The 24,225-nt window shown below is 43.0% G+C and overlaps 1 protein-coding gene across 3 annotated transcripts in view; it reads left to right on the top strand.

The window, feature by feature from the left end:
- The window catches only part of LOC124342568 (zinc finger protein rotund-like), a 119,694-nt gene that overhangs the window by 82,360 nt on the left and 13,109 nt on the right, over positions 1-24,225 (top strand). For 2 of the 3 annotated variants that reach the window (XM_046795566.1, XM_046795565.1), the window contains exon 7: positions 18,437-18,659. In XM_046795566.1, the coding sequence (XP_046651522.1) occupies positions 18,437-18,659 (223 nt within the window). Of the gene's footprint in view, positions 1-7,014; positions 11,326-12,682; positions 12,749-18,436; positions 18,660-24,225 lie in introns of those variants that run through there. The other variant, XM_046795567.1, reaches the window with a different exon arrangement.

Here is a 24,225-nt window from a genome sequence, read left to right as displayed (position 1 = left end):
CTAGCCAGATTTGAGTGAGTGGACAAAGTGGAAGACGAGAACCAATATGCACAATCACCAAAACACTTCAAGACCATGGCCCAGAAAATAATTCTACCTTTGGTTTCAAACATCTTCCAATCTAGTTCAGTAGCAGGTACGATTTTGACATCAACGTAAATATTGAACTAGAATTTCTAAACGAATTAGAAAAGATATAGGAAGACTTACGGGCAATGCGTAGAGGCGGCGTTGATTGTGTCCGAGAAGCAACCGAATACTGGCGAGTTCATAGTCAAGAAATTGTCTTTCCCCCCTCTTGTTTCTTTTTCGAAAGAAAAACCCAAAAGATATTTTTTTCGCATTTTTTTCTTCCCAAAGAAAAAACAAACAAAACACTCCCCTCCATTAGTTCATGTAATTCCATAATGTCTACGTGGCATCAACACATGTCATGACAAATAACTGTTTTGTTCATCGAGCAAAAAAAAGGTAACATAACAGCAGAGAAACCAGGTTGTGTGTGTTTACATGTACTGGTGCCAAGACGGACAGCAGCTAGACGGCCGTCATCTTGTCAGTTAGGCAGAAAGGAAAAAAATCTTGTAAGAGTCAGGTGTGTTGCGTGTAACTGTTATTGTCCAAGGAAGAAAAAAGAATCCCGAGGATTATATACACCGCTAGGTCTTGGCGAAAAAAGAAAGAAATGCATTAGGTAGGTCTATGCTAGGACTGACCCCCCTTGTCATATTTATTACGACACCCACCTAGAGCCGAGAGTATATATAAAACATGGTATCATAAATTAATTCAACCCTTTGCTTCTTTGTTTTTATTTTTTTGCTTTTTTTGACCGTCGTCGTTGTCTGGAGAGCGGGATCGGCTTCCGCCCCCCGTGTGTATAAAATATAGACGTAACGTGTATATATTTACTACACATCCGCAGACACTAGGCTACTACACATAAAACCGTAATCCATTGAGAACTCGGCACTAGATCTAGCGGGATTGCCTAGCGCCATATAATCACCGTTATGGCGGAGCAGTAAGAGTTGATTTTTTCAGTGATGAATAGCATCCGTACCGTCTAGTCCTTTTTTTTTTATAATTTTTATTTATTTTTTTCTGCTGGGCATTTTCTAACAATTCTTTCCGTTTCCTTTGTGGAATAATTTGACGTCATTTCAGAGAAATGACGACAGACGATGGATGCGACTCGATTTGAAATGCTCGTCTTTCGGGACGAAATTTGTTATTATTATTTGATGACGACTCGTGTGTGTGTGTGTGTTTCTGGTTGTTAATTGTAAACAAGAGAATTTGACGGACAGCGCGGCAGGTCTAGTATGAATAATTATAATGATATCCCTCCCTCCCACCGACCAAAAACACACAAGAGAAAACTAGCTACGTTTATATGTGTTTTCTTGGTCGCCGGGGAAAGATGAGGCCAACATTTGCTTTGGCCTGGTGGCTGGCTGCTGGGTGGTGTGCGTTTGTTTGTAATTGTAAGAGACAAGAAGGTCCCACTGCCCGTCACTCAAGTGTCACGTTTGACCAGCACAACTTGGCTTTGAAGGGTCGGGGGTTGTGTGTGTATAGTCTCCAGGTCCCAGTAGTGGACCAAGATTTTCTCTTTGCTGGTTTTTCGTCACGTCACATGTAAACTTGTGAAATGACAAATTGTCCGTCTACTTTATTCTCAATCCCTGTCGCGGCACCGTATCATTAAAGTACGAACAAGAGACTGTAGGCAGTTTCTCACAATGTCGGCCAAACAATTTCCGAAGGGGCCGACCGTTACTCTGATAAGAACCATTAGGCCTAAAGGCCTACCGTCCGTCTATTGTAACAATTCTTGTTGCATTTATAAAAGAGAATGTGTGGTCACAAGTTTTTATTCTTCGATCGTCCGCCTCGTCGGCTCCTATTACCTCAGTGACCGATCACCTAACCCCCCCCCCCCCCCCTCATCCCCCGATGGTGCTTCATTTGCATACGCGGACATCCTCAACCGTTGTAAAAACCTTTGGCGTAAATGTACAAGAAGAGATTGTAGGGGTTGTAGGGGGGAAGGATGCCCAGGTATTCGGTACATCTCCTCATGTCCTATACCGCCCCCTTTGTAAAAATATTTGAGTCCAATTTGTTTCCAGCGGATCAGGCACGTCTTAAAAATGTTGTTCAGACTTCTCTTTAGAAAAAAAAATGTGTTGAACCCTTTTTTTCTCGACTATCTGGTTGCCCCTTTTTGATTTCAACGGTTTCAAGTTCACTAGAGAGACATGACAACATTCTTTGCGTCGGCCTATCGAAGGACCCTGGACAGTGCGACATTGGATCGAAGCGGCCAAATGACGAACTAAACCTTTTTTTAACATCCATCTTTTTTCTTATACGTTCTACTATATCGGACGGCGTTTTGGGTTAATGTTTTCGAGTGCAAATGGGAACAGTTTTTAAACTGGGGAAATCAGCTGGGGGGATGCGAGTGGCTCGATCTGTATACGCTAATGAGTGTGTGTTGCTTGCACACGGCACGATGAGAGAGTAGACCATTTGAAACATTGCTCGCCGTAGTTGCTCAGGGGGCGGGTGAGGTTTTGCTTTTATATCGGGTCCGTACAACTTTTCCAGTCGAAACCTTTTATGTAAGCAAAGTTTGGCAGCGATATAACATCAGCAACAAATAATAGTTGGAAAAAGGGACAGACTACTCTATATGAGAAAGAAAAGGATCAAAACAAAAGCGTATCCAAAACGGGAGGAGGAGGAGGAAGACCTCTTATAATTGTATTTGTAAAAATCCTCGCGAGTTATGCAACACCCCACCCTACCCTACGCATTACGGTAGCCGGGCAAAAAAAGGATCGATAATTAGGCTCTGGCGCTGGCCAAAGAATTCGGATCATATCACCAATGGAGGCTTCTTTTGAAAGCTGCAGGACAGTTTCCGTTGGCCCAGGTGATAAGAGCGTAGAAAAAGAGGAGCTTATTGGTCAAGTTTATTGGATTCCCTTTTGGGACAGTGTCGAAATGGACGTGGCCAAACGGAAACCTAGAAAAAGCTGTGCTTGACTTAAATTGGCCTAACTTTTAACCAGGATAAAGTCTAAAGACTCTCTCGTTCGTTTTACATGTAGATAAGACGGAATCAAAGGATCGTGAACTCGGATAGGCCGGCCCAGGCAGCAGCGGCTGCGCAAGTCCTAACGTCTAGGCTCATGGCGCCACCACTCGTTTCCATGGCCAACTAAATGGCCCCTACCGATCTGGCAAGACTAGAGGGGAGTGTGTGACGCAATGGTCTTAGCGACTTCAAAAAGTTCCTGTTATCTTTGGCGTCCTGAATAGCTTTTGTGCGATTGTGATACACATTTAAATCCTGTTCGTCATCGGAACCACTTTTTGATGAATGGCAGTGGGGATGGATGCTTATATTGTCCGAGGACGGACAATCGGCCCAGGAGTTCGTCTATAGGTAAGGCCGATCGAGGCCTAGACGAATTTTTCCCAGGCTCGGCTTTTCTTTCTCATGACGGGCGGATCGACGACTGGTTGTGCCGGTATTTTCATTAATGGAAACCGGTTATCGCGTCATTTTGGTGGCTCTACTTGTCGCATTGAGACGTGATGACAAAGGTAAGAGACGGACTGTGTCCGTCCTCTTGAAGGACCGTTCGGCCGTTATGCCAAAAGCCGTTGGACTTTTTTTCTTTTCCCAAATCTTCCAGTTGATATGCAAATGCAAATGAAAAGGATTTTCTTTTTCCAGAATTTTTCTAGACGATTCAAATCAATAACAGATGTCGGATTATAAAGGTGTATTTTTTGTTGTTGAAATGATCAGTTTGGGATTTTTATAGGTGGCCTGTACATAGAATTTGCTGTAACCGATCATTTCTTTCAAGTAGAATGCGCTATACTGGGCGTGTCTGAAGCCCCGCAGCTGGACCGTGACGTTGTTTCTATCTAGTCAATGAGAATCAAATCAAATACGATCATCATTTTTCTTTCCATTTGAGTTTTTGTTTCTATCTCTCTCGGTCGGTCGTGGTTTGACACCCGATCGCCGCGAGCCAGGATTCTCTTGATGTTGATTCTCGTTATTATTACTGTGATTATTATTGTTTCTTTTCATCTTTTACGATCATTTTGGTTGGTATTTTTTGTTTTGAGGTTGTTTTCTTTTCTTTTTTTCCCAGAAATTATTTCCAGCCGATTTTCTTATTCTCATCTTTTATTCTCTCTCTCTGCCGTCTTCTTTTTATATATATATTATATTTGACTTGGCTACCCTAACCTCTTGCTAGCGGGATGGCGACTTTTATATCGGTCATTATGTTATCATTTCGCCGCCGTTCCGACCGCAGCAGCAGCTCGGATCAAAACATCTCCATGTGAAGAGAATTCAAGAATAGCTCCCCTTTTCTTCTTCTTTTTACTTCAAACTCATTTGAATCCTCGTTTTTATTTTTAACCCCACCAGAATTGTAATGAATTTAACTTTTATTGAAATGTTTCCCCAAAAGGCGAATGATGGCGAATGAAAATCGCGTTGTTGTTGTATTCAATCCAGCAAAGTTTAAAAGAATCAGACGAAACTTGCTGTCATCATTACGTAGCCAAAGGGCAGAAAAAGAGCTCTTACATTACCCACCGTCGTGGAAAAGTAAATGGTGGCTCATTTTCTACCTGCCTGGACAAAAAAAAATAAATAAAAAGTTTTTTTGCCAGGGAATTATTGAAGATTTGGTGAAAAACGTTTGAAAATAGTTAAAATACAGGGGGGAGAAAAGAAAAGAGAACCCACCTTTTATTTCCCTCTTTGGCCATCATCTCACATAACATCTGCACAATCTGTATATTTATACCGATGATGTTGTGGTTATTCAATCTTAATATCTATCATTTTTTTAATTCCCCTCTAGGGCATCGTCTCTCTCTCTTTCTCTTTTTGACCTCTGTTATTATCTTTTTTTTGTCTATTTACTCACACACTCCCCCCGCTCCGTAGCTTTAGTTGAATGTTGAGGTTGAAAGAAAATTTAAGGTTTTTTTTTTTCAAGTGAAATTTCTCGCAAATGAAACACTAAAAGTCTATTGGATTTGTTGATCAGAATAATGTTCGCGCCACTGGGGGGTATATTATTATTATTTTTTCCAAGTTTTTATTAGCTCGAGAGAAAAAACAAAAAAGATTCTTTGGTGGCCGTAAGGGACTCACTCGTTTCATTCATTCATTCAGGTATAGATACATAAATACATGGAGAGGCCAGCCCGTTTCGGACACTGGCCCATCCATCATCGAAATGGGTGGGCCCATCATTCCACGTGCCGATCTGTCACGTCCCGCACGCGGCCCACTCTCCTTCCCATGCAGCAAGACGAAAGAAAAACAAAAAATGTGTTTGTTTTCATTTCCTTCACCTGGAATCAAATTCTTATCGCAACAACATCGACCCCAATTCCCTTGTCGATGGCAAGAAACCCCAAATCAATTTCGAGTCTAGGAATCTTTACGACGCGCGTTTAGCTCTTTCGTAATATCTCATTTTGTTAATTTTTCTATTCAACAAGTGATCAGGTCGTCGTAAATCAAAAAGGCACTTTTTTTTCTCATATGTAGGAGGAGGTTTCGTATCTCGCCCTTTGTTCCTTTATTTTTCTTTCCATTGCGCGTGGGATGCTGGGAGCCGTTAGTTGCGTGAAACACTCACGAAAGAAAAAGAAAAAAAAAGAATACCGAGTAGAGTTATTTTCATCTCTTTCGTGTTATTTTTTCTTTTCTTTTTGAAATTTTTTCATTTTTTTATTCGTCCATTGTTTTTTTTTCTTCTTTTTTTTTATTTGATTCTTCCACTTCTTTTCGTTCCGTTCATCTCTTTTTGTTCGGCTATTCCACCACTACTGTAACCCCCCCTTTAACCGCCCGTTCGGTAGCCTTGGGAGAAGATTCTTTTCTTTGATAGCTCGAAGGTATCGGCAATGGTAAGGGGCTGAAAAATATTTATTTTATTAAAAAAATAAAAATTGAAGAGAAAGAAGCCAAAAGAGTCGTGAGCCCCTTGGGTCGGGTCCCGATGGGATGCGGCCGCGACCTGAGCATTTGGTGACCGCCAGAGGGTGTCGGTGCGGCGGCATTTTATCTTGTGCCGCCGCCCACTATATCTTATCACGTGTTTTTTTTTTCATTTCATTTTTGTATTTCTCATTTTCAAACATTCCTTTTTGGAATTCACCGATCAAAAATCAACTGTTGGTCGCCGATCGGGTGTCGGCAGAATCGCGTGTTAATTGGCGCCAAATTCAAAAAAATATATTTTCCAAATGAAAACAAAAAAGGACTAAAGTGAAAATGAATAGTGGAATCTAAAAGAGAAAAAGGGGAGGAAGAATAAGAAGAAGAAGAAAGAAGAAAGGAGCTGGTGGTGGTGGGCAGAGGGAGCTGGTGGTGGTGGTGGCGCATGCGCCCCGTAGACGGACGGCAAGAGCGCGCGGACCAGCAGTCGGTCATCTGGTACTGGCCGCACCTTGTGCTGGTGTTGTGCTGCTGCGCTCTGTGTTATTCTCTTGTTCGTCTCTCCTCCTTTTGTTGTTTGCCAACCGTCGACGGACCCACCAACTTGTTGCTACCCTCCCCTACCCGAAACAACAACACACACGTACACACGTACACACATTGCCCGTGTCGCCTGTGCGGGAATTTCGGCAGTGCACGTCGGTGCGTCGCGTCGCCACGTTGGTTTTATTTTTTGCCCCCACTAGTTTTCGATTGTTGTTGGCGACAAGTGGTTGTTGTTGTTGTTTTGGGTGGGGGGTTGTTGTGCGATGCAGTTGCCACGTGAAGCGACGACCACTCAACCGGACGAGCTGATGCTCCAGTTGCAATCGTCGCCGTCTCAGCTTCTCATCCGAGCGTCGGCCGCTGCCAGCGACCAGCCGACGGCCGCGCCGGCCATGCACCAAATAAGCCCCAAAATCGAATCGACAGATTCCAGCTTCAACAACAACAACGGCCATTCCGACGTGAGTAGCTCAAACATATTTTTGGATCCATTCTTTTTTGAGACACTAGTTGAAGATTCAATCTGGCCCAAAAAGAAATGTGTACAGTAGCGCAACAGTTGGGGTCCGTTTCGTCCGTCGAACTCACCTCACGCTGAGATGCCGCGCGTGCGCCGTCCTGGGCTTCTTTTTCTTTTCTCCCGTCTCCTCCGCTCAGTTGTTGTACATCCGTAAATTGTTATTACCTCACACCCGCGCATTTTTTACGAGCCAAAAAAAGGAAAAAAAACAAAAAAACTCCCGAAAAAAAAGAAAATCTTAACTTTTATATCTTTCTTTTTGATCTGGCGAACAAAACTGTTGGAAATCTTTCCACAATTTCACCTTGTGTGACTTGACTAAAAAACAAAAAATTACAACAGAAATCTTTTTTTCTTTTTTCTTCTTTTGGTGGTGGTGGCTCGGAGCGTCGTCATGGCCTCCTACCAAGAAGAAAAATAAAAAAGAACTTGGTGGATTTTTTTTTTCTGTGTGTTGTTGAGTGCCGCCCCATCTTCATTATTCAACGGACAACAAACGCCGTGGTGGTGGTGGTGGTTGTCTTCGGCTTTTGTTTGTACGAGAAGAAATAACTCTTTTTTCTTCTTCTTCTTTGGGTGGAAACAAAAAAATTTTTGGGAGAAAATCGGGGGACTTTTCTTCTTCTTCTTCTTCTTCGTGATGTCGTTTTGTATAAATTTTTTTTTACAGCCGAAAATTGTGTTGTTCTTGCGGTGGTGGCCATTTTCTTTTCTTTTTTCTTTTACGACACGACCAAACGGCCGGCGACCACCATAAAAGACACCACCACTTCACGAGGAAACACAACAAACATCTTTTTCGTTTTTTCTCTCTCTCTCCTCTCCGGTTGACACACGTTGAGAAAGATCCTCCCAATCTTTGTCACCTCTCGGCGTGAGTAATTTTCTTATTTTTCGTGCGTGTAAGATCCCCAAAAAATAAAACAAAACAAATCTTTTCCTTTTTTTTTCTGATCACAAAAGTTCGCAGCTCGTGGGAAAAATAGTGAAAAGTCATCGGTTTCTTTTTTTCTAGGTTCCCAAATTTTGATTGGTAAAAAAAAAAGGGCGGTCAAGATCGTGTTACAAAGCCGTTTTTTTATTTTCTAGAAATACAAAAAAATCAGTTTATCTATTTTCATTTTTCGAAAGAAATAAAGAAGAAAAGAAAAGAGGTTGAAGAAGAAGAAGATTCCGATCGGGATAAAGTTGTTGTCGAGACAAGGCAAATAATACTACAAGACGTAACTCACTCTCGAAGTCTCGATTCGAATGCCAGCCCCAAAAAAGTAGTGATAACATCTTTTGGCGGCGTCGCAATTCCATGCAACAATAACACGCGCTCAACACGCTCTTTGTTATCGCTTTTTTCTTTTACCCTTTGATAATTTCTACTTGTCGGAATTTTTTTTTCAGCTTGGACGACATTTTTATCTCGTCCAAACTGTGGCGGCAAATTTAAATGTCGTGAAATTGAGCAACTAGTTGATTAATGAGAATTTACTTGAACTCGATTAAAGGACGAATGTAACTTGTTAATATACAGTGCCTTAGAGTTAGTAGGGGTGTCCCTTTTTTTCTTTTGTGTTTTAAAAAAATAATAGTTTTATGGGGTCTCGTAACATAAAACTAAGCAGATGATGATGACATTCAGTTCCGGTCGGGACGGACTTTCACTTATTCCTTGTTTCTTATTCTTATTTGTTTCTTCTCGGAGGCCTGTTTGGTTTTATATTAGGCCGACCGGTGGTGAGTTGTAGTATACCTGGTGGTGTGTATGTGCATAGGGTGGGGTGGTGGTGGGGGGAGAGAACATGTTACCCCTTTTTTTGTTGTTCGTGAGCAATGGCTTCCTTATGGGAGGAAGGAAGGGGAACGAGTGAGTTAGGCGGAGCCTATATAGGAGAAAGGAAAAAAAATAGAATTTGAATGGAGTGGCCTATTCTTTTCTTCTTCTAAAGGGGAAATAGAAAAGAGGAAAGGATAGGACCAACCAGAAAAGAAAAAAAAAAGAAAATTTTTTATTTTCCAAACGGGAAGGATGGGTATCTATCATCGTGTGTGAGTGAGTGTGTCGCTCAGAGCGGGCCAGTATATGGCCGCCTGGGCCGCCGACACGACGTGTGCTGATTAGCAAAAAAAAAGAAAAAGAAAAAAGTTGATCGGAAAATTGAAAAAGTTTAGTGCGTTTGAAATTTCGCGCGTAATATTTTTGACGGTGCGTTTTACAGTGCGGGATGGACGCTTCGAGTGCGCGCGCCGTCCGGTGATTGTCTTATTTCGATTTCCAGTCAAACAAAATGATTGCCATGATTTCCAGTTTTTGTTATCTGACTCGGCGTCGGGACGCCAAATTTGTGAATATTTGAGCGACCTCAATTCAAACTCATTTTTTTGCCGCCATTCCAATAAAAAACAATCGAATCCGGTTCTGCAGGGAAAACCATTTGAATTTGAAAAAGAAAAAAAGATTCGGGGCACGCGCAGAGCGAAGAAGAGGCCAACACTTGTCCGACGCAGCTTTTTCCGCGCAGCCTCAAAAGAGTTTCGTCCGCCTCTCTCTCCCCCCCTCCTCCTCCCCCACAAGCAGTATAGAGAGAGAGGCCGTTTATGTGTGATCCCACCCACCTTACCACCCTCTCGGTGTACTCTGTACCAGTTTTATCTGTACCTACTCGTAGTTGAACGACGCCTCGACGTCGCCGCCGTCGTCGTCGTCGTCGTGTCCGTACAGCACTCCCCCACTCCTTGCTGTGCGCTAACCCAGGGCCAGCTTTTTAGTAAATAACCTGGACGCCGGTCGTCGGAGGCCCACACACTTGCCAAAACCTCCGGCTCGAACTGAAGTCTCTTTGGCACCTTAGGGGGGTACGACACACACGAGAGAGAAATAACCGAAATTTCTCCCAAACGGCCTAAGAGATTTCTCCCTTAGCAAAGTGTCAAACACACTAAAGTCCAGTTCAGTCCAGGCCACTGCCGTACTAACGTCAAAACCAAACAATTGTCACTGGACAATTTGTTTTGATTTTGCTAGCGGTTGGGTTTTAGGCCTAAAAAAGTTTTGATCCATTTTCCCATGTCCAGTTGAGAGACCAAAAGTGACTCACAAAGTCCAGGCGACTTGGAAGAAGAAGAAGAAGAAAGTGACGTAACATTTTTCGTAAATTTGCCGACGGGCAAATCGGTCCGCCGTGTCCGCACAACAACGTCGAAGAAATTTCTGGTCCCCGAGTGTTGAGTCCTGAGATTCGATCGGTTGAAAACATTTTTTTTAAATTGCCGTCGGTCGGCGTCGTTTGATTGGCGTCGTGTTTGTGCGAGTTGCTTTTTGGCGGTTGGGTTTGTTGCGCTGGCCAGTAGTAGCATTCTGGAGGTGTTGGCATCTAACCTGCAGCCCCTGAGCCACGCCACGGACGGCCTAGACGATTTCCAGCTGGCTGTCGGCTTGCTGGCCTATCAGTTGGCTTGTGCCGGCCCGGCCGAGGCCGGTCCCGGACCACCATCCACAGCGCAGACGGCCGCTGCAGCCGCCGTCACAGTCACTAGCGGCTCGGCGTCGGGCAATCAGCCACCGGCCGTCCAATCGCTCCCGCTCGGCGCTCTGTCGGCCGGTCCTCATCAGCACCACTCGTCTTCTCTCCACCATCACCACCACAGCCACCACGGTCACGGTCACGGCCACCACCACCACGTCTCTCTGTCGCATCCGCTGAGTCTCTCGGTCGGCCACCACGGCAGCGTCGTGAGCAGCGGCAGCAGTAGCAGTTCCAGCAGCAGTAGCAGTTCCAGCAGTTCCAGTAGCAGTTCCAGCTCGAGCAGCAGCATGGCAGAAGTCAGCGTCAGGCCGGCTCCTCCTCCTCCGCCAGCGGGACCACCATCGGTCACGCCGACCCAGCAGCTGCAACAACCTCAACAACAACAGCAACAGCAACAACAACAGCAATTGCAACAGCAATTGCAGCAGACGGTCAGCAACGCCATCGCCACGGCACACAAAATGAACATTGGCAGCGGCGGTTTGAGCGGCCTGGCCGGCCACTTGGCCGGCCTGGGCAGCATCAACAACGGCACGGGCGACATCATCGACATTTGGCCTTCGTCTTCGCCCAGCTCCCTCCAGCAACAACAGCAACAGCAACAACAACAACAACCCAATTCGGCCACCGCAACGGCGGCGGCTCTCAATTTGCTCTCGACGTCGACGGCCTCAACGCGGACGACGTCCTCCGTCACTCACGATCCATCCATGATGGAGAAACTCGTCCAAGATCTTCAGGTTAGGCCCACCGTCGAATCTATTTGACGGAAGCACACTCAAATCGAAATTTCTAAGTCAATTTAATCATTTGCTGGTTAAGATCTCGAATTGTAATTCGATTTTCTTGTAGGCCAGTGTAATTTAAGCTTTTTTCTTAAAACAAAAATTCGATCGCAATCGTATCAGATTTTTCTCGTTTAGGCCTACAACAGCTGCGTAGCGAACTATATCTATATAGACTTCAATTATAAACAGTTTAGGCATTTTGGTTTTTTCTGGGTAAAACAAGACGAGAGTTTGTAATGGCGCAATATTTGAATGAACAATTTTCAGGTCGTTCAACTTTTATTTGGTTTTTGTTTTTCTTTGCGTGTCTCGTTTGATGTCGGCCATTCTTGGGGTCTTTTCACCACATCGTAGGATCTCATTTATCTTGGGTTGCCGCCCCCCATGAGTTAACCGTTACCTGCGCGATATAGGCCTAGTTATCAAACGGCGACCCGATTACGTCAAAATCAGACGGCAGGACCCTCCTTCCTTCTGAGAAAGTTGGAGCAAATATCATCAACTCCGCCACACACAAGCCGAAATTACGTCAAAGTTGTTGACGGCCGTGTGTCTCATTCTTTCATAGGGGGGGTTGTTTCTTTTTCTGTCCTATTTTTTTTAAACCTGTCAACCAAATGGCAAGAAGATGAGCTAAAAAGAAGTCCCTGATTATATACAAGGGCAGTACTCAAGTAAATAAGGGAGACCCCCCTCTCTTTTTTGGGGGGTTGTTGTGTGGGCCCAGCAGCAAAGTGGCCACCACCCGTGACATCACGTCGTCGTTGGTGGTTGTTTTTTTTCCGTCTTAGAAAAAGGAAAAAAAAAAGCGATTGAATCCATTTCGGGGTTTGTTATGTCGCGTATAAACGCCCCTATTCTTTTCTATTTTTTTTTTACTGGGTTGTACAACTGTCTGTTGTTGTACACAGGCCTAGAACTAGTAGCTACTACTGGAAAACCCCCCTTTTTTTCTGGTGGGGGGGGGCATACATTAGAGGACACACAACACGACAGACGACAAACGAAATGCGCATGCGCTCCTCATTTGAATTTCGACAAGGGGAGATAGACGCATTTTTTTTTTTGTATTTGTATATTCAAACGGTAACAAACACAGGCCTATGTACTTTTAATTCGTGATCAGTGACGTGAACAACGACCCCCCTGGAAGATAAAAACAACAAAATTCGGTTCAATATGTCGCTGGAAATTCGTTTGATTGTGGTACTACTATATTTAAAATTTAGTTTATTCTATAGTCTTAATTAAGAAAATGATTGGGAAAAATATTTTGTACTAACTCGTGACAACGAAAAAAATCGTTTAGTCGAAATTACCACCGCGCAGTTTCCCTTTCTTTGACGACCGCTGGAAGATGGAGCAACTCTGGAAGGTAGTAAAGAAACAACCAAAAACAGCTTGTGTTTGTTTCTCTGTGTGTGTGTCTGTTGTGTCTTGTGTGTGCGATGCATGACATTGACCGCTTCCGTCGTTTGGTATAATTCTCAGTTATTTTTTCTTACGTTACGTTACGTCGTGTTACAGTTCTTTTTACGTCATTATCTTTTTCTTTTTAAACCAAAAAGGGGATTTCCCTTTTGGTTTTTTTGGGGTAATTTTGGGCTCCATGTTTGACGATTATCTGTGTGCAAGGATGGCAATGGATTGATGATGATGATTACCTTTTCCCCTCTACTACTACTAAAAAAGAATGAAGAACTTAGTATTTACTTTATTTTTCTTTTTTATTCTGTCATTCGTCGTTGGCGGGTTAGTTAGAGGGAGAAAAAAAAAGTCGGGAGTGTCTGTCGTCGAGGTCTAACCGCTGTCGGTCCGGACACGCAAACTTTTTGTTATATTATCCAACTTTTTTTTTTTTTTTTTGCTCCTCATTGTCCCTCCTCGTATGTGACTCTGTCATACACACAGAGGGTCTTCTTCTTCTTCTTCGTCTGGGGATGATTTGATTTCAGTAGAAATTTATTTGTCTCATTTTCAGGACATTGACGAGAGAGCGAGAGAGAGAGAAATGATCTCACAGATTAACCAGATGGCGTCCCTCCACCTAATAGAGTCTACTTTCATTTTTTATTTTAAAACTCTTAGATAGACTTTCACTCTTTGGTTACCAACAACATGGACAAAAAAAAAAGTGAAAACAAGTCGATTCCCCCCTCATTTTTTTCGTTGGAAATTATTTTTTTATTTCACCCTTTTTTATTCGGTCCTACCTTTAATGATGGTCAGATGAAAGGGGTATAAAAATGAGGCCTACCATATAACCCTATATAGACACAACACAGGAGGCAATCGACGTAAAAAAAAAACCCTTTCGTTTTTTTTTTTTTTAAATTTTATTTCGGCGTCCCTTAATGTCCTGCTGTTGTTATTATATAACCGACAAAACATGTGTTTCTACTTTTTTTGTGTGTGTTGGGTTGGGTTGGGGGTATTGATGTCCGTCCCTTGGTAAGGGAAGACGTTTGACACTGAAGAAGATTTCCCCCCTTTTTTATTCTCATCGGAGACGACATATGTATCGTTTAGTAGTAGCTGTGTTGTACAACAACAACGACAAGATTCCAATTTGCTGTCGCGGGTCGTCGGCACATCTCAAAGGTTCCTTGAGAATTGGGGGGAGGAGTCGGATGGAAGAATGGGAAGAAAATCAGATCGGGTTGCACGTCAAAGATCTCGTCACTTTATTTATTCGACGCTGGCGGATTCTTTAAGATTTTTTAAAAAAAGAATTGAAAAAAAAAAATCATTTTCCTAATTATTTTTGGCGGCATTTTTGAAAAACAAAAAAATTCATTCCAACCGAAAAGAATGACGCACCATAACTTTGGCCGACATTTTATTCATCCGCTGGATCATGACGTCCTAGTGTATTATTACTTGCGCTGAATTGCGACATTGGCTGTTTTTGTTCCATCCCGGAAAGAAAAAATAGGATGGGATGAAAGTTTCGAACAATGGCCGCCGCCCATAGATGCCAGAAGAAAAATGAAGAGAGGGGGGTTGATGAAAAATAAAAGAGAGAAGAATATCTCTCTCCCTCGGCTGGCTGGAAGGAAAGGAAGAAGGAGGAGGAAGAAGAAGATGTGAACGAATTTCACACGGGCAGGGGGGGGACCGAAGATGAATCTTTTGTACCGTTCATTTGATATGCAAATCTAGGGCTACCATGTACAGTGGAAGGCGACACACACACATGGCGATACACAAGAGGACCCCCCTCGCCTAACCCTTTCGTATTATAACCCTGTGGGGGGGGGGACTTGATGAAAGGGAGAACAGAAGGTGGTTGTTGCAAGAGGGCCGTATATACCTTAACTACCTTATACATACTCTTCCTTTTTTTAAATTTTCTTCTTCTTTTTTTTTATTTACATGCTGTGCACACACACACCCTGTCGTCTTATTTTACATATGCATACTCAACATTTGAAATATGTTGTGTGTGTGATATAACCCATCCGGCCGGGCATTATTATATAACTATGGTTTTTTTTTATCCGTTTTGTTTCATTCTCTTAGTACCTTCGTAGTAGTAGAGGAAAAACTCTTTTTCTTTTTTTCTTAGGTTCCATTTGGAGAAAGGATAGAGGGGGGCTATAAGGCTTTAAAAGGGATTTTTTTTTCAGAGGCTTCTCATATTCGTTGTCGTTGACGACCGAAGCTGTTTATTATGCATAATCGAGCGCAGGAGCGCTGGAGACAGTTGTAAAAGAAAAACTAAAACTAACATGTAGAACAATTTCACAAGAGGCCTAGCCCTTTCGGTTACTTGACGTAACTTTGCTAGGGGGGTTTGCCTCCCACGGAGGGAGAAGACACGTAACACAATAGACCCACCTTTTTTTTGCGTAATAGTTCAAAAAAACCGGAAATGATTTGAATCAAAAGGAAATCTGGGAAACGTTTTACGTCCTTAATTTTTGTCTCTCGAGCGATCCGCCCACAGAGTCGAAAGGATTTAAATCCTTTCCGAGTGATGTCTCCATCAGAGACTTTTGATTCCTTTACTCTCGTTGGCTATTTTATTTCCCGATTTTATCGATCAAGTAGAATCTTTGGGTCTCTTTAAGTTTCCAAATCGGAAAAATAAAAAAAGAAACTTGCAGCGCTGCCATTGGGTGGCAAATGTACGAAAGTTCAAATATTAGAACAAGCGGGTAGGGGATGATCTCTTAGCTCACAGCTTATAACCATCAGGAGTAGTTCACTCTCTTGCCCACTGTAAAAAAAATAGAAAAATAGAAGAAGAATCGGAACAAAAGCGAAGGGCCAAAATGGCGGCCGACAAAATGAAGTAGGGAAAAAAATAAATGGAGCCAAAAAATAGGAAAAATAAAAAAATGGCTGGTGTGCGCAATCTCATTAAAAAAAAAAAGCCTATTCTTTTCTTTTGCCCGCAGGGCAGAGTTGTGATATTATCGCAGCCGCATCTTCTTCTCTTCAATAATAATAAAAAGAAGAAATTTTTCTTTTCAGCCGCTCTCAACTTTTTTTATTATTTTCATTTCTTCTATTTTGCACGCGCGCGCTACACTCGTCTGCACTGTCTTTTTTAATCTCTGCCAGAGAGAAGAGAAGAGAGGAGCTCGCGTTCATCGATTTCTTATTTTTGTTTTGTTTGCGTGCGGGCCTCGTCTGTTGTTTTTGCGGCTGAAATTGAACCGCTCAAGAGCATGAGCTTCTTTTTTTTTTCAGAGGGGGGTAAATTATTTTTTCAATTCCGCCGTCTTCTTTTCACCGCATCTCTTGATGGGAGTGTGGACTATTACGTCAGGGGGAAGAAAAGAAAAGGGAAAAAAACAAACACTGAGAAGAAGAAGAAGAAGAAGAAGAAGCAAATGGGTGGAAAAACATGTTTTTGTGTTTCACTCCCCGTTCACTAGTCTACTTATTATTTACCCACCACCACCATAGCCGCCAACTGACATTGGTGATTAATCAGCGCTGTCTTGTTGCCCTGGCCGACTCTGCCAGTCGGAACAGCCGACGAAAACAAAAGCGCAAACATACAAAAAAGTCGGTTCGACTATTCTTTTTTAGAAATAACAAGATCTATTTCACTTTGATATTCTGATAAATCCCCCTCCCCAATTTTTGTCCTCCCCTTTTTCCCAATCCGGTTTGTTTCTCCCGATGCGATTGACCGCACCCCTAACGGAATCATATCCATTATTGACCGCCAACTGATTTTTCTCGTGGAAACCGAAATCAATCGCGTGGCATTGGTCAAATGTGACTGGACTGTGCAGCACTGGGAAACGGTGGGACAGGTCCAACCCAAGGAATTTTTAAAATCTTTTTCCCGGTCGGAAAAATTGGGAAATTGACGGACAGGAGGAGAAAGACGACAGGAGCCCAAAGAAAATAGTAGAGACTATAGCCGGAATGGGGATCGGAATAAAAAGTAGGAGGGGTTTACGTGTGTGTGTGTGTAGTAGACACGAGAGGGAGGAGGGTGGGATGGATGGATGGATGCTATGGTTGCCTAGCATCGTGAATAGATAAGCGAAGCTTTGAACATAACACAAGAACCCCCCCTCTCCTGTCGTCTCTCTACAATTCTCTACACGACCGAGCGGGCGACGGCCATTGCAAATCAAAAACGCAGGGGCCATCGAGTGCTGGTTGCGGCCAGTGGGTGGAATATAATAATAAATAAATAAATAAACAACACGGAAAAAACTCCCCCACCACCACAGACCACAAAATTGACGAACTGGCGACCGCGCCGGACAAGGTGATTGCGTCTCTAAAAGTTGCCCAGCCGCTCTGGGATTGGAGTATTTTTTTTATTATTATTTCAAATAGAAAATAGTCCCCCGACTTTATCGATCGATCGATTGTTTTTCTTCTACCCCAATAAAAAAAGGAAAAGACTTTGGTGGGTAGTAGAAATCAATCAATCGGAGAGAGAGAGAGCAAATGAATTGAGATTATTCCGTCCATCTTATTTTTCCCAAGCTTATCGTTTGAATCGAGTCTCCCACACACACGCATGTTATAACTCCTTTTTGTCTTGTCACATTTTCTTGCGATTGAATTTTCGAAAGGTTCTGATACAAAATATATATCTGATCGATAACGTGACGCTGTGAAAAGGAAAAAGCCTGACGTTGACTTAAATAGAAAAGAAAAAAAAAATTAATTTGAAATTTGAACAGAAAGGAAATGTATCTAAAGAATTCCGCATCGGTAATAACTGCCGAATCATCCGGTCCTTTTTTTTCTTCTTCTTGTAAAGTAAAAGTAAAAAAGACGCAACAAACAAACAACAACCAAAAAGTGTGTAGAATAACTCTTACAACATGATACAAGAAAGGCTTTTGTCCATCTTTCTCTCCCCCTTTTCTTTCCAAAAATTATTTCTTACTTCATTTCATCTGAAAAGACAAGAAGAAAAGTTTCTTCCCCCCATTTTTTAGGGGATCATTTCTCACCTGAACGATTTTTCATCAAAAGATTTTTTTCTTCAACCAAATTTTTTCTTATCAAATTCAAATTTCACTTCGTTCTTTTTTTTTAAATTTTAATATTTTACCCCCGAATGGATGCGCGTGATGGGCCTTTTGTGAAATACAAACAAGGCTGATAATGATGGAAGGGGGTGAAGCCGAGTCGGTAAATTTCCCCAACAAAAGCGATGCCCATCAATTTGTTATTTTTTTATTTTCTGTAAAGAAGAAACCACCTGAACTTTTTTAATTTATACACCCCCAAAAATATTAAATTTTTTTTTTATTTTTTCGATTTTTAAAAAAATCTTTTTCGGCACGAAATCTCAATTTAAAAAAAAAAAATTGTATTTAACTGCATGGCGGAATGTTTTTTGGCTGATTGTTGTGTGTGACGGCTTTTATTATTTGGTCCGTCCGTTTTGATTTCGATATTTGATGTGTTGATGTGAAAAGGTGAGTATATCGTCTGCGAGTTCAGCAGCGCCCGCGCCGTCTGGTTCCGCTTTAATTTTGATTTGCGGTTGATTATCATTTTATTTTTGATTACAAAATTTGAAAAAAACAAACGGGAATCTGATGAAATTGTCGATTCTAAACGAACGCAGATTTTCATGGCGAAATCGGCGATGCAGATGCACGCCCGCGACGCCCACCGGAGCGAAACGAAGCCGCACCAGTGCCAGCAGTGTCTCAAGTCGTTTTCGTCCAACCACCAGCTGGTCCAGCACATCCGCGTCCACACGGGCGAAAAACCCTACCGCTGCTCCTACTGCGACCGACGCTTCAAGCAGCTCAGCCACGTCCAGCAGCACACCCGCCTCCACACAGGTCAGTCCCGGCTACTTTTTTATTTATTTAAATTTTTTTTTTAAATTTCCAATCCATCCGGATTGGAAATACGGGCCACGCCCAGTCATCGGGTCGTGAGAATCTTGTCCGAACGTGAGAAATGGCACCTCGACGATCTTAGTTGAAGTTGAGGCTCTCCCTCCTGTATTTCTCCCCCCATTGAATGGAGCCTCATACTGTTCACTCGTTTTTATTAGATATGAGTTTTGAGTCGAGAAATAAGTATGCAAAGCAGCTGGGCCTCCAAGGGAATGCCGCCGCCGAGTGAAGTGTAGGGCCGTGTAGGGCGGCTATAGAAAATGATTAGCTCTCCTCTATGGATATGCAAATGCAGCCGGGGTCTCTGGTGAAAAATATTTGTTTGATTTTCATAGAGGTGTATTGATAAAGATATATACGTTATATAAGGGGGGACTCTTGCTCGGCCATCATCGGCAAGGAAATGGGGTGGGGAGAAAGGTACACGCATCTAAAAAAATCATATGCAGATTTTTTCCGGTCCTTTTGAAAGACGAGGAGCCTCGATTGTATTAGGTCTAGGCATTCTTGCACACAGTGTGTAAGTTTGTGAATACCTTGGACCGTTTGTGCAGCGTCATGTCACGTCCGTCGTGTATGCAAAACAGGAAGAGAGTAGAAAGAGAGAGAGGGGGTGCAACCCCTTTTCTCCCACCGGCGCCGCCGACCCCCTTTCGAGTGCCGCGTTTAGTCTGTCGCTATTTCACATGGGAAGGGAGAAGGTCTGATTATTGATGATGTGCTCACACAAGGACGTCAGGATGATGAAACGGATGGGACGTTACATCACCGACCGGATTGCATTATATCCCCCCGTGTTAAATGCAATCTTGTAATCATAATAATAATAATAATAACGGGCGCGTCTATATCAAAAGAAGCCTGTGAAATCGATCGCGATGGATAATACTACCAAAAAAGCCGTTGACCGTTTTCTATTTTTCTTCTGCCGAATCAAGGCGTCGTCGGCTTATTTGTTTATTATTATGCAACCAATACCCGTATGCAAATCACTTGGGTTTTATTTTTAGACCACCACACCCGAACGGAATTTCTTCTACTTTGATTTGTAAATCAAATTGAATTTTTTTAAATTGATATTTTTAAAAAGAGTTACATTTTCTAGAAGAAGATGTTACGAGTTAAGACACACTCTTTTTTTATTTCGGGGGATGGATAGAAGATTGGTCTTGCCGCTGCCACAAGCGGCACCTTTTTCCTTACTACAGCGCGGGGTGGGGTGTGCGGATGAAAAGGAATTTATTGTTGTTGGATGTGTGTGTGTTGTGTTGTGTGTGAAAAGGGCGTGGATCGTGCTCTACCGAATCGCCAACAAAAGACGGATCCCATCGTTTTTTTTTTCTATCTCTCTTCTTTCCCCTATTCTTTCCTTCTTTTCAACAGTTCCTTTGCACTGAATCATAGCACGAGGGTATTTTATTTTTTTGACTATATCATAGTAAATAAATAAAAAAAAAACATCGATCGGATCTGGGTATTGTTGAACAGTTTTTCTCTCTTTTTTTTCATGTAATTTGTTTCTTTTACTTGTAAGAAAAAAAATAGGGGGGAATATCTATAAGATTTAAATAGCCACACCTTCCAGTATTTTTTTGTCATTCCGGCACGTTCTCTTTCTACTTTTTTTTCCCTATTCTCCCTCCCCAGAAATATAACCCCAAAAAAGAAATAATAAAACAGAAAAGAAATTGAAATCATTTTTTTTGTTGGGGATAAAAATATTGACATGTAAAGAAAGGATTGACGCACGCAACTGTCGTCTAATGAGGACCATTTTTTTTTTACCCCTTTCCTCCTTCTCTATATTTTTTATCCGGTGTGTTTGTTTGTGTTGTCGTTTCCCTCCCTCTCCCTCCCTCCCTGGTCGTGCTGGTTTTCATTTCCCCCAATTAAAGCAATATGCGATGCTGATGATTCAGTTACTTGACTGACGTAATATCTAGCTCTCCTCCATCCACCCCTACCTCACGTTGTTTCGATGTGCGCAGCAAACGCTGAAAAATAAGAAAAAAGAAACACAACACGTCGTCGTCGTCTTCTTCTTCTTCTCTTCTCGTTTTTGACTTCGTGTTGTTTACACATTTTCGTCTGCTGCAGAGATGAACCAAATGACTAATGAGGTGGTGGCACTGCGGTCGTCTTACCTTTCCCCCGCGCTGTCTTCATTAGCCCAACCACCCACCTACTTACCCCCTTTTCTCGTGATGATTGGATTAGTTATGAGACTCTTTTCCTTCTTGATTTCTTTTGGTTTTTATTCGGGAGCTAGATCCTTTTTCATTATTTGACTTTGACGGTTTCATTTCGTTTCCTTTTTTTAAAAATTCCTATTCCGTGGAATTGGATCGAATTGATTCCCGGCTGCTGATTGGCCGAAATTTCATTTCTTCATTTTGGATGATGATGGCCGAGGCTGCTGGACTTTTTGACGAGGGGACGTCGGAACGGGTGGGACCGGGAAAAATGCAAGTAATAATTTCAACGGCCGTGATTGCGCCGCGGGCTATTTTATGCGGCTCACGCTAGCCCAAAGTCACGCGGGCGTGGTGGGGGCCACCACCGCCCGCCATGTTATTGGCTGTTTCATAATTCACGGTGGGCAATATTAACTGGGCAAACGACATTTTCGGGAGCCCCCGACTGTCAAATCACGTCGTCGTGTGCCGGTTGGGGAGTGAAAAAAAAACTGGACGCGTCCGTCTTAACTCGTGTAGTCATGTCGTAACAATGCACAGCCAGAGGGCGTGACGAAATTTTCCCCCTATTTTCCCGCCATTTGAATTCAATTGATGTAACGGAAAAGATTTCTTCTTTTGAAACGATCAAACTATTTACCGATTGCGCAACCGATGGCCTGAATCAATTTGGAAATTGGCCCAGTTTTTTATTTTCCCAACTTGAAATTTCAATTTCATTTCTCCCGCTCCCGAAATTGAAAAGAGGAACGTGTCTTGGAAGAAGGAGCCCGTGACGGACGGGATGTCTCTCGGTTGGCCACACCAAAATGAACCTAATGACAGACGACAGGAGTGCGCAGCTCAAAGGAGCCACACAGTCAGGAGCCCGTCGAAAGAAAAAGGGCGACGACTTATTTTACTTTTCTTTCTTTGGTGTTTTCCGTCAATACCAGAAAACGAGTGGGTCGGAATAGCAGCAGCAGCTAGCTAGGAGGAGTATAAGAAGGAGAAGAAATGATAATTACAAATGGGAAAGAGAGAAAGAGAAAGGACAAGTCAAAGTAGCAGAAGAAGATGGAAAGAACAAAAGCTCCTAGCTGTGTAGTAGTAGTAGACTTTCTTCTGTATAGCCAACAGTCGGAATAATATAAAAAGAATCGGGGCGGACTGGGAGGAGGGGGGGGATATAGAAAGGAGAACCCTTTTCCCTTAATAAGAATGAATGTGTTTCACTTCTTCTTATTATTCATTTTCTTTCTCTTTCTCTTTCTCGGCTTTTTCCGCGTTTTGTTATTATATATTTAGCTTGCGCGTATAACTTTTACCATCCGGGGCCCGCCGCTGGCGTCGCTCACCCTTTCTCCGCATGAAAATCCGACGGCCCAGCAGAACATACACACACGACTGCGTGTTATGACGTGATTTTGAAATTTTTTTTTTTTTTTTTGCTGGACGACGCCATCGCTTGGAGAGAGAGAGGCTGAACAGCCGTTAGTAGAGAAGCCCTGCATGACTCTTTGAAATTGAATTTTTTCTGTATTTTATTGACGCCCCCTACCGACGCTGGGGTAGAAAAAGAACAAAATTTCATTTCTATTTAAAAAAAAAGGAAGAGAGAGATGCGGGTCCGGGCTCTTTCTCATTTGTTCCGGATTGCGCGTGTGTGTGTGTGTGTGTGCTCCGATCGACGCCGACGCCACCCCTCCCAGCCAATCGGCTTTAAATTTTTTTTCATTCCCCCTCCCAGCTTTTTTTTCGCTTCTTTTTTTTCCTCTTTCCTTCCTCTCAACAAATGAAAAGTCAGAGAAAGCGGAACTGGGAGGAGGGAAATTTAAAAAACAAAATCAAACAAGAAGAAATGAGTCCCTCCCACTTTTTTTTTCTTTTTTCCACCCGGCCAGCGCCAGCCGATGTCTATAATGAAGTCTCAGCCATCGTGCAGCACGGGTGGGGGGATATCTAATAAATATCGGAACAAGTTAAAACTCTTTGTGTGTGGAGGAGCTGCTGCTCCTGCTTCCTAACGGGATGACAGCCGTTCATATTTAATGGCAAAAGAGGAGGAGACGCCATCGACTTTTTCGTGTCTGTAGCGTCGTCGTCGCCGTCGTCGTTTAGATGCGTTTCTTCTCTCCGTGAGTCGCTCCTTCCCCCATCGCCCCATGAATCGTTGAAAAGAGCCTGCACAGGGCGTGACTGGACACACGAAGAGTCTCGCAAAACGGGAGAAAAAATAGAAAACGAAAAAAGTCCTTGTCCTTGTCCTTGCTGGATGGTTGCTGGATAGCGGCAGGTATAGTCTTGTTTCTCTTTCTCTCTCTCCGCCATCATTTATTGAATAAGCTCTCGCACAAGTCAACGTATGGCGTATTTATAACGTTTCTCCTCAACTAAAATCACAAGAGTCTTTCTCATCTCTTTCTCATCTCTTTCTCTGGCCGGAGAAGACATACACGAGAGAGAGGAGTCATCCGCAATGCATGGAATTGTGAATAGTTAACCAGGAGCCTTTTCGATTGTTAGAGATATAAATGGACGACTCTTCTCTCTTGTCTCCTCCTTTGCGACATTGTTATAGAATGGAAAGATAGTCGTTCGACTTTTGTGTGTTCCGCCATTTGTTTCCGTCTAGACACGGAAGAAGTTGCCAGGCTTCCACCCACACATCCATCAACTCAAAGTTAAAACTGTGCTTGTGTGTTTTGTGTTTAGACAAGTCAGAAATAGTCGGGAGCAAGCAAGCAAGCAGAGAGAGAGAGAAATAAGTGAAAGAGAGGATTATCAACATTTCTCCGCCGTCGCTGAATCAATCAACAAACCCCCCCGCCCCCTCTTCCGCCGGAGAGAAAACTCCACTTGATCTTTTAGCTCATTCTTAAAAGCGGCCGAGAGGAGATGAGAGAGAGCGGAAAGAATCAGCTGTGTGCGCTCCTTGCGTCAAGGAGCAAAGAATATGTTTAATTCCTACATGGGTGGGGGATTTCAACTCTTCTTCCGTCTAGACAACAACAACAACCGGCCAACCCAAAAAGAGAGAGAGGAGAAATAAAAAAGAGATCCTCCATTCCATGAATGCTGGCGAAAAAGGAAAGAGCTGGGAGAGAAGAGAGACAAACAAAGTTTTTGAGAGAGAGCCTCTTCTTGAGCTCCTGGGAGAAAATCCTCGGTGACAGGAGCCCCGCTCTTTTCAAATGACTCGTTAAGCCTCTTCTTCTTCTTCTTCTTCAGCGTGAAGCGCCCAGTTGCTGGCAAGATAATTTCGCTGAATCTTTTTCTCTTCTTTCAATTCCGACTTGTGTCCTGGGCTGAGCTGCCCAGGGAGAGAAGAA

This window comes from Daphnia pulicaria, chromosome 6 (genome assembly GCF_021234035.1).
Source record: "Daphnia pulicaria isolate SC F1-1A chromosome 6, SC_F0-13Bv2, whole genome shotgun sequence".
Taxonomy (NCBI): Eukaryota; Metazoa; Arthropoda; class Branchiopoda; order Diplostraca; family Daphniidae; genus Daphnia; species Daphnia pulicaria.
This window is presented reverse-complemented; position numbering and strand designations above follow the sequence as displayed.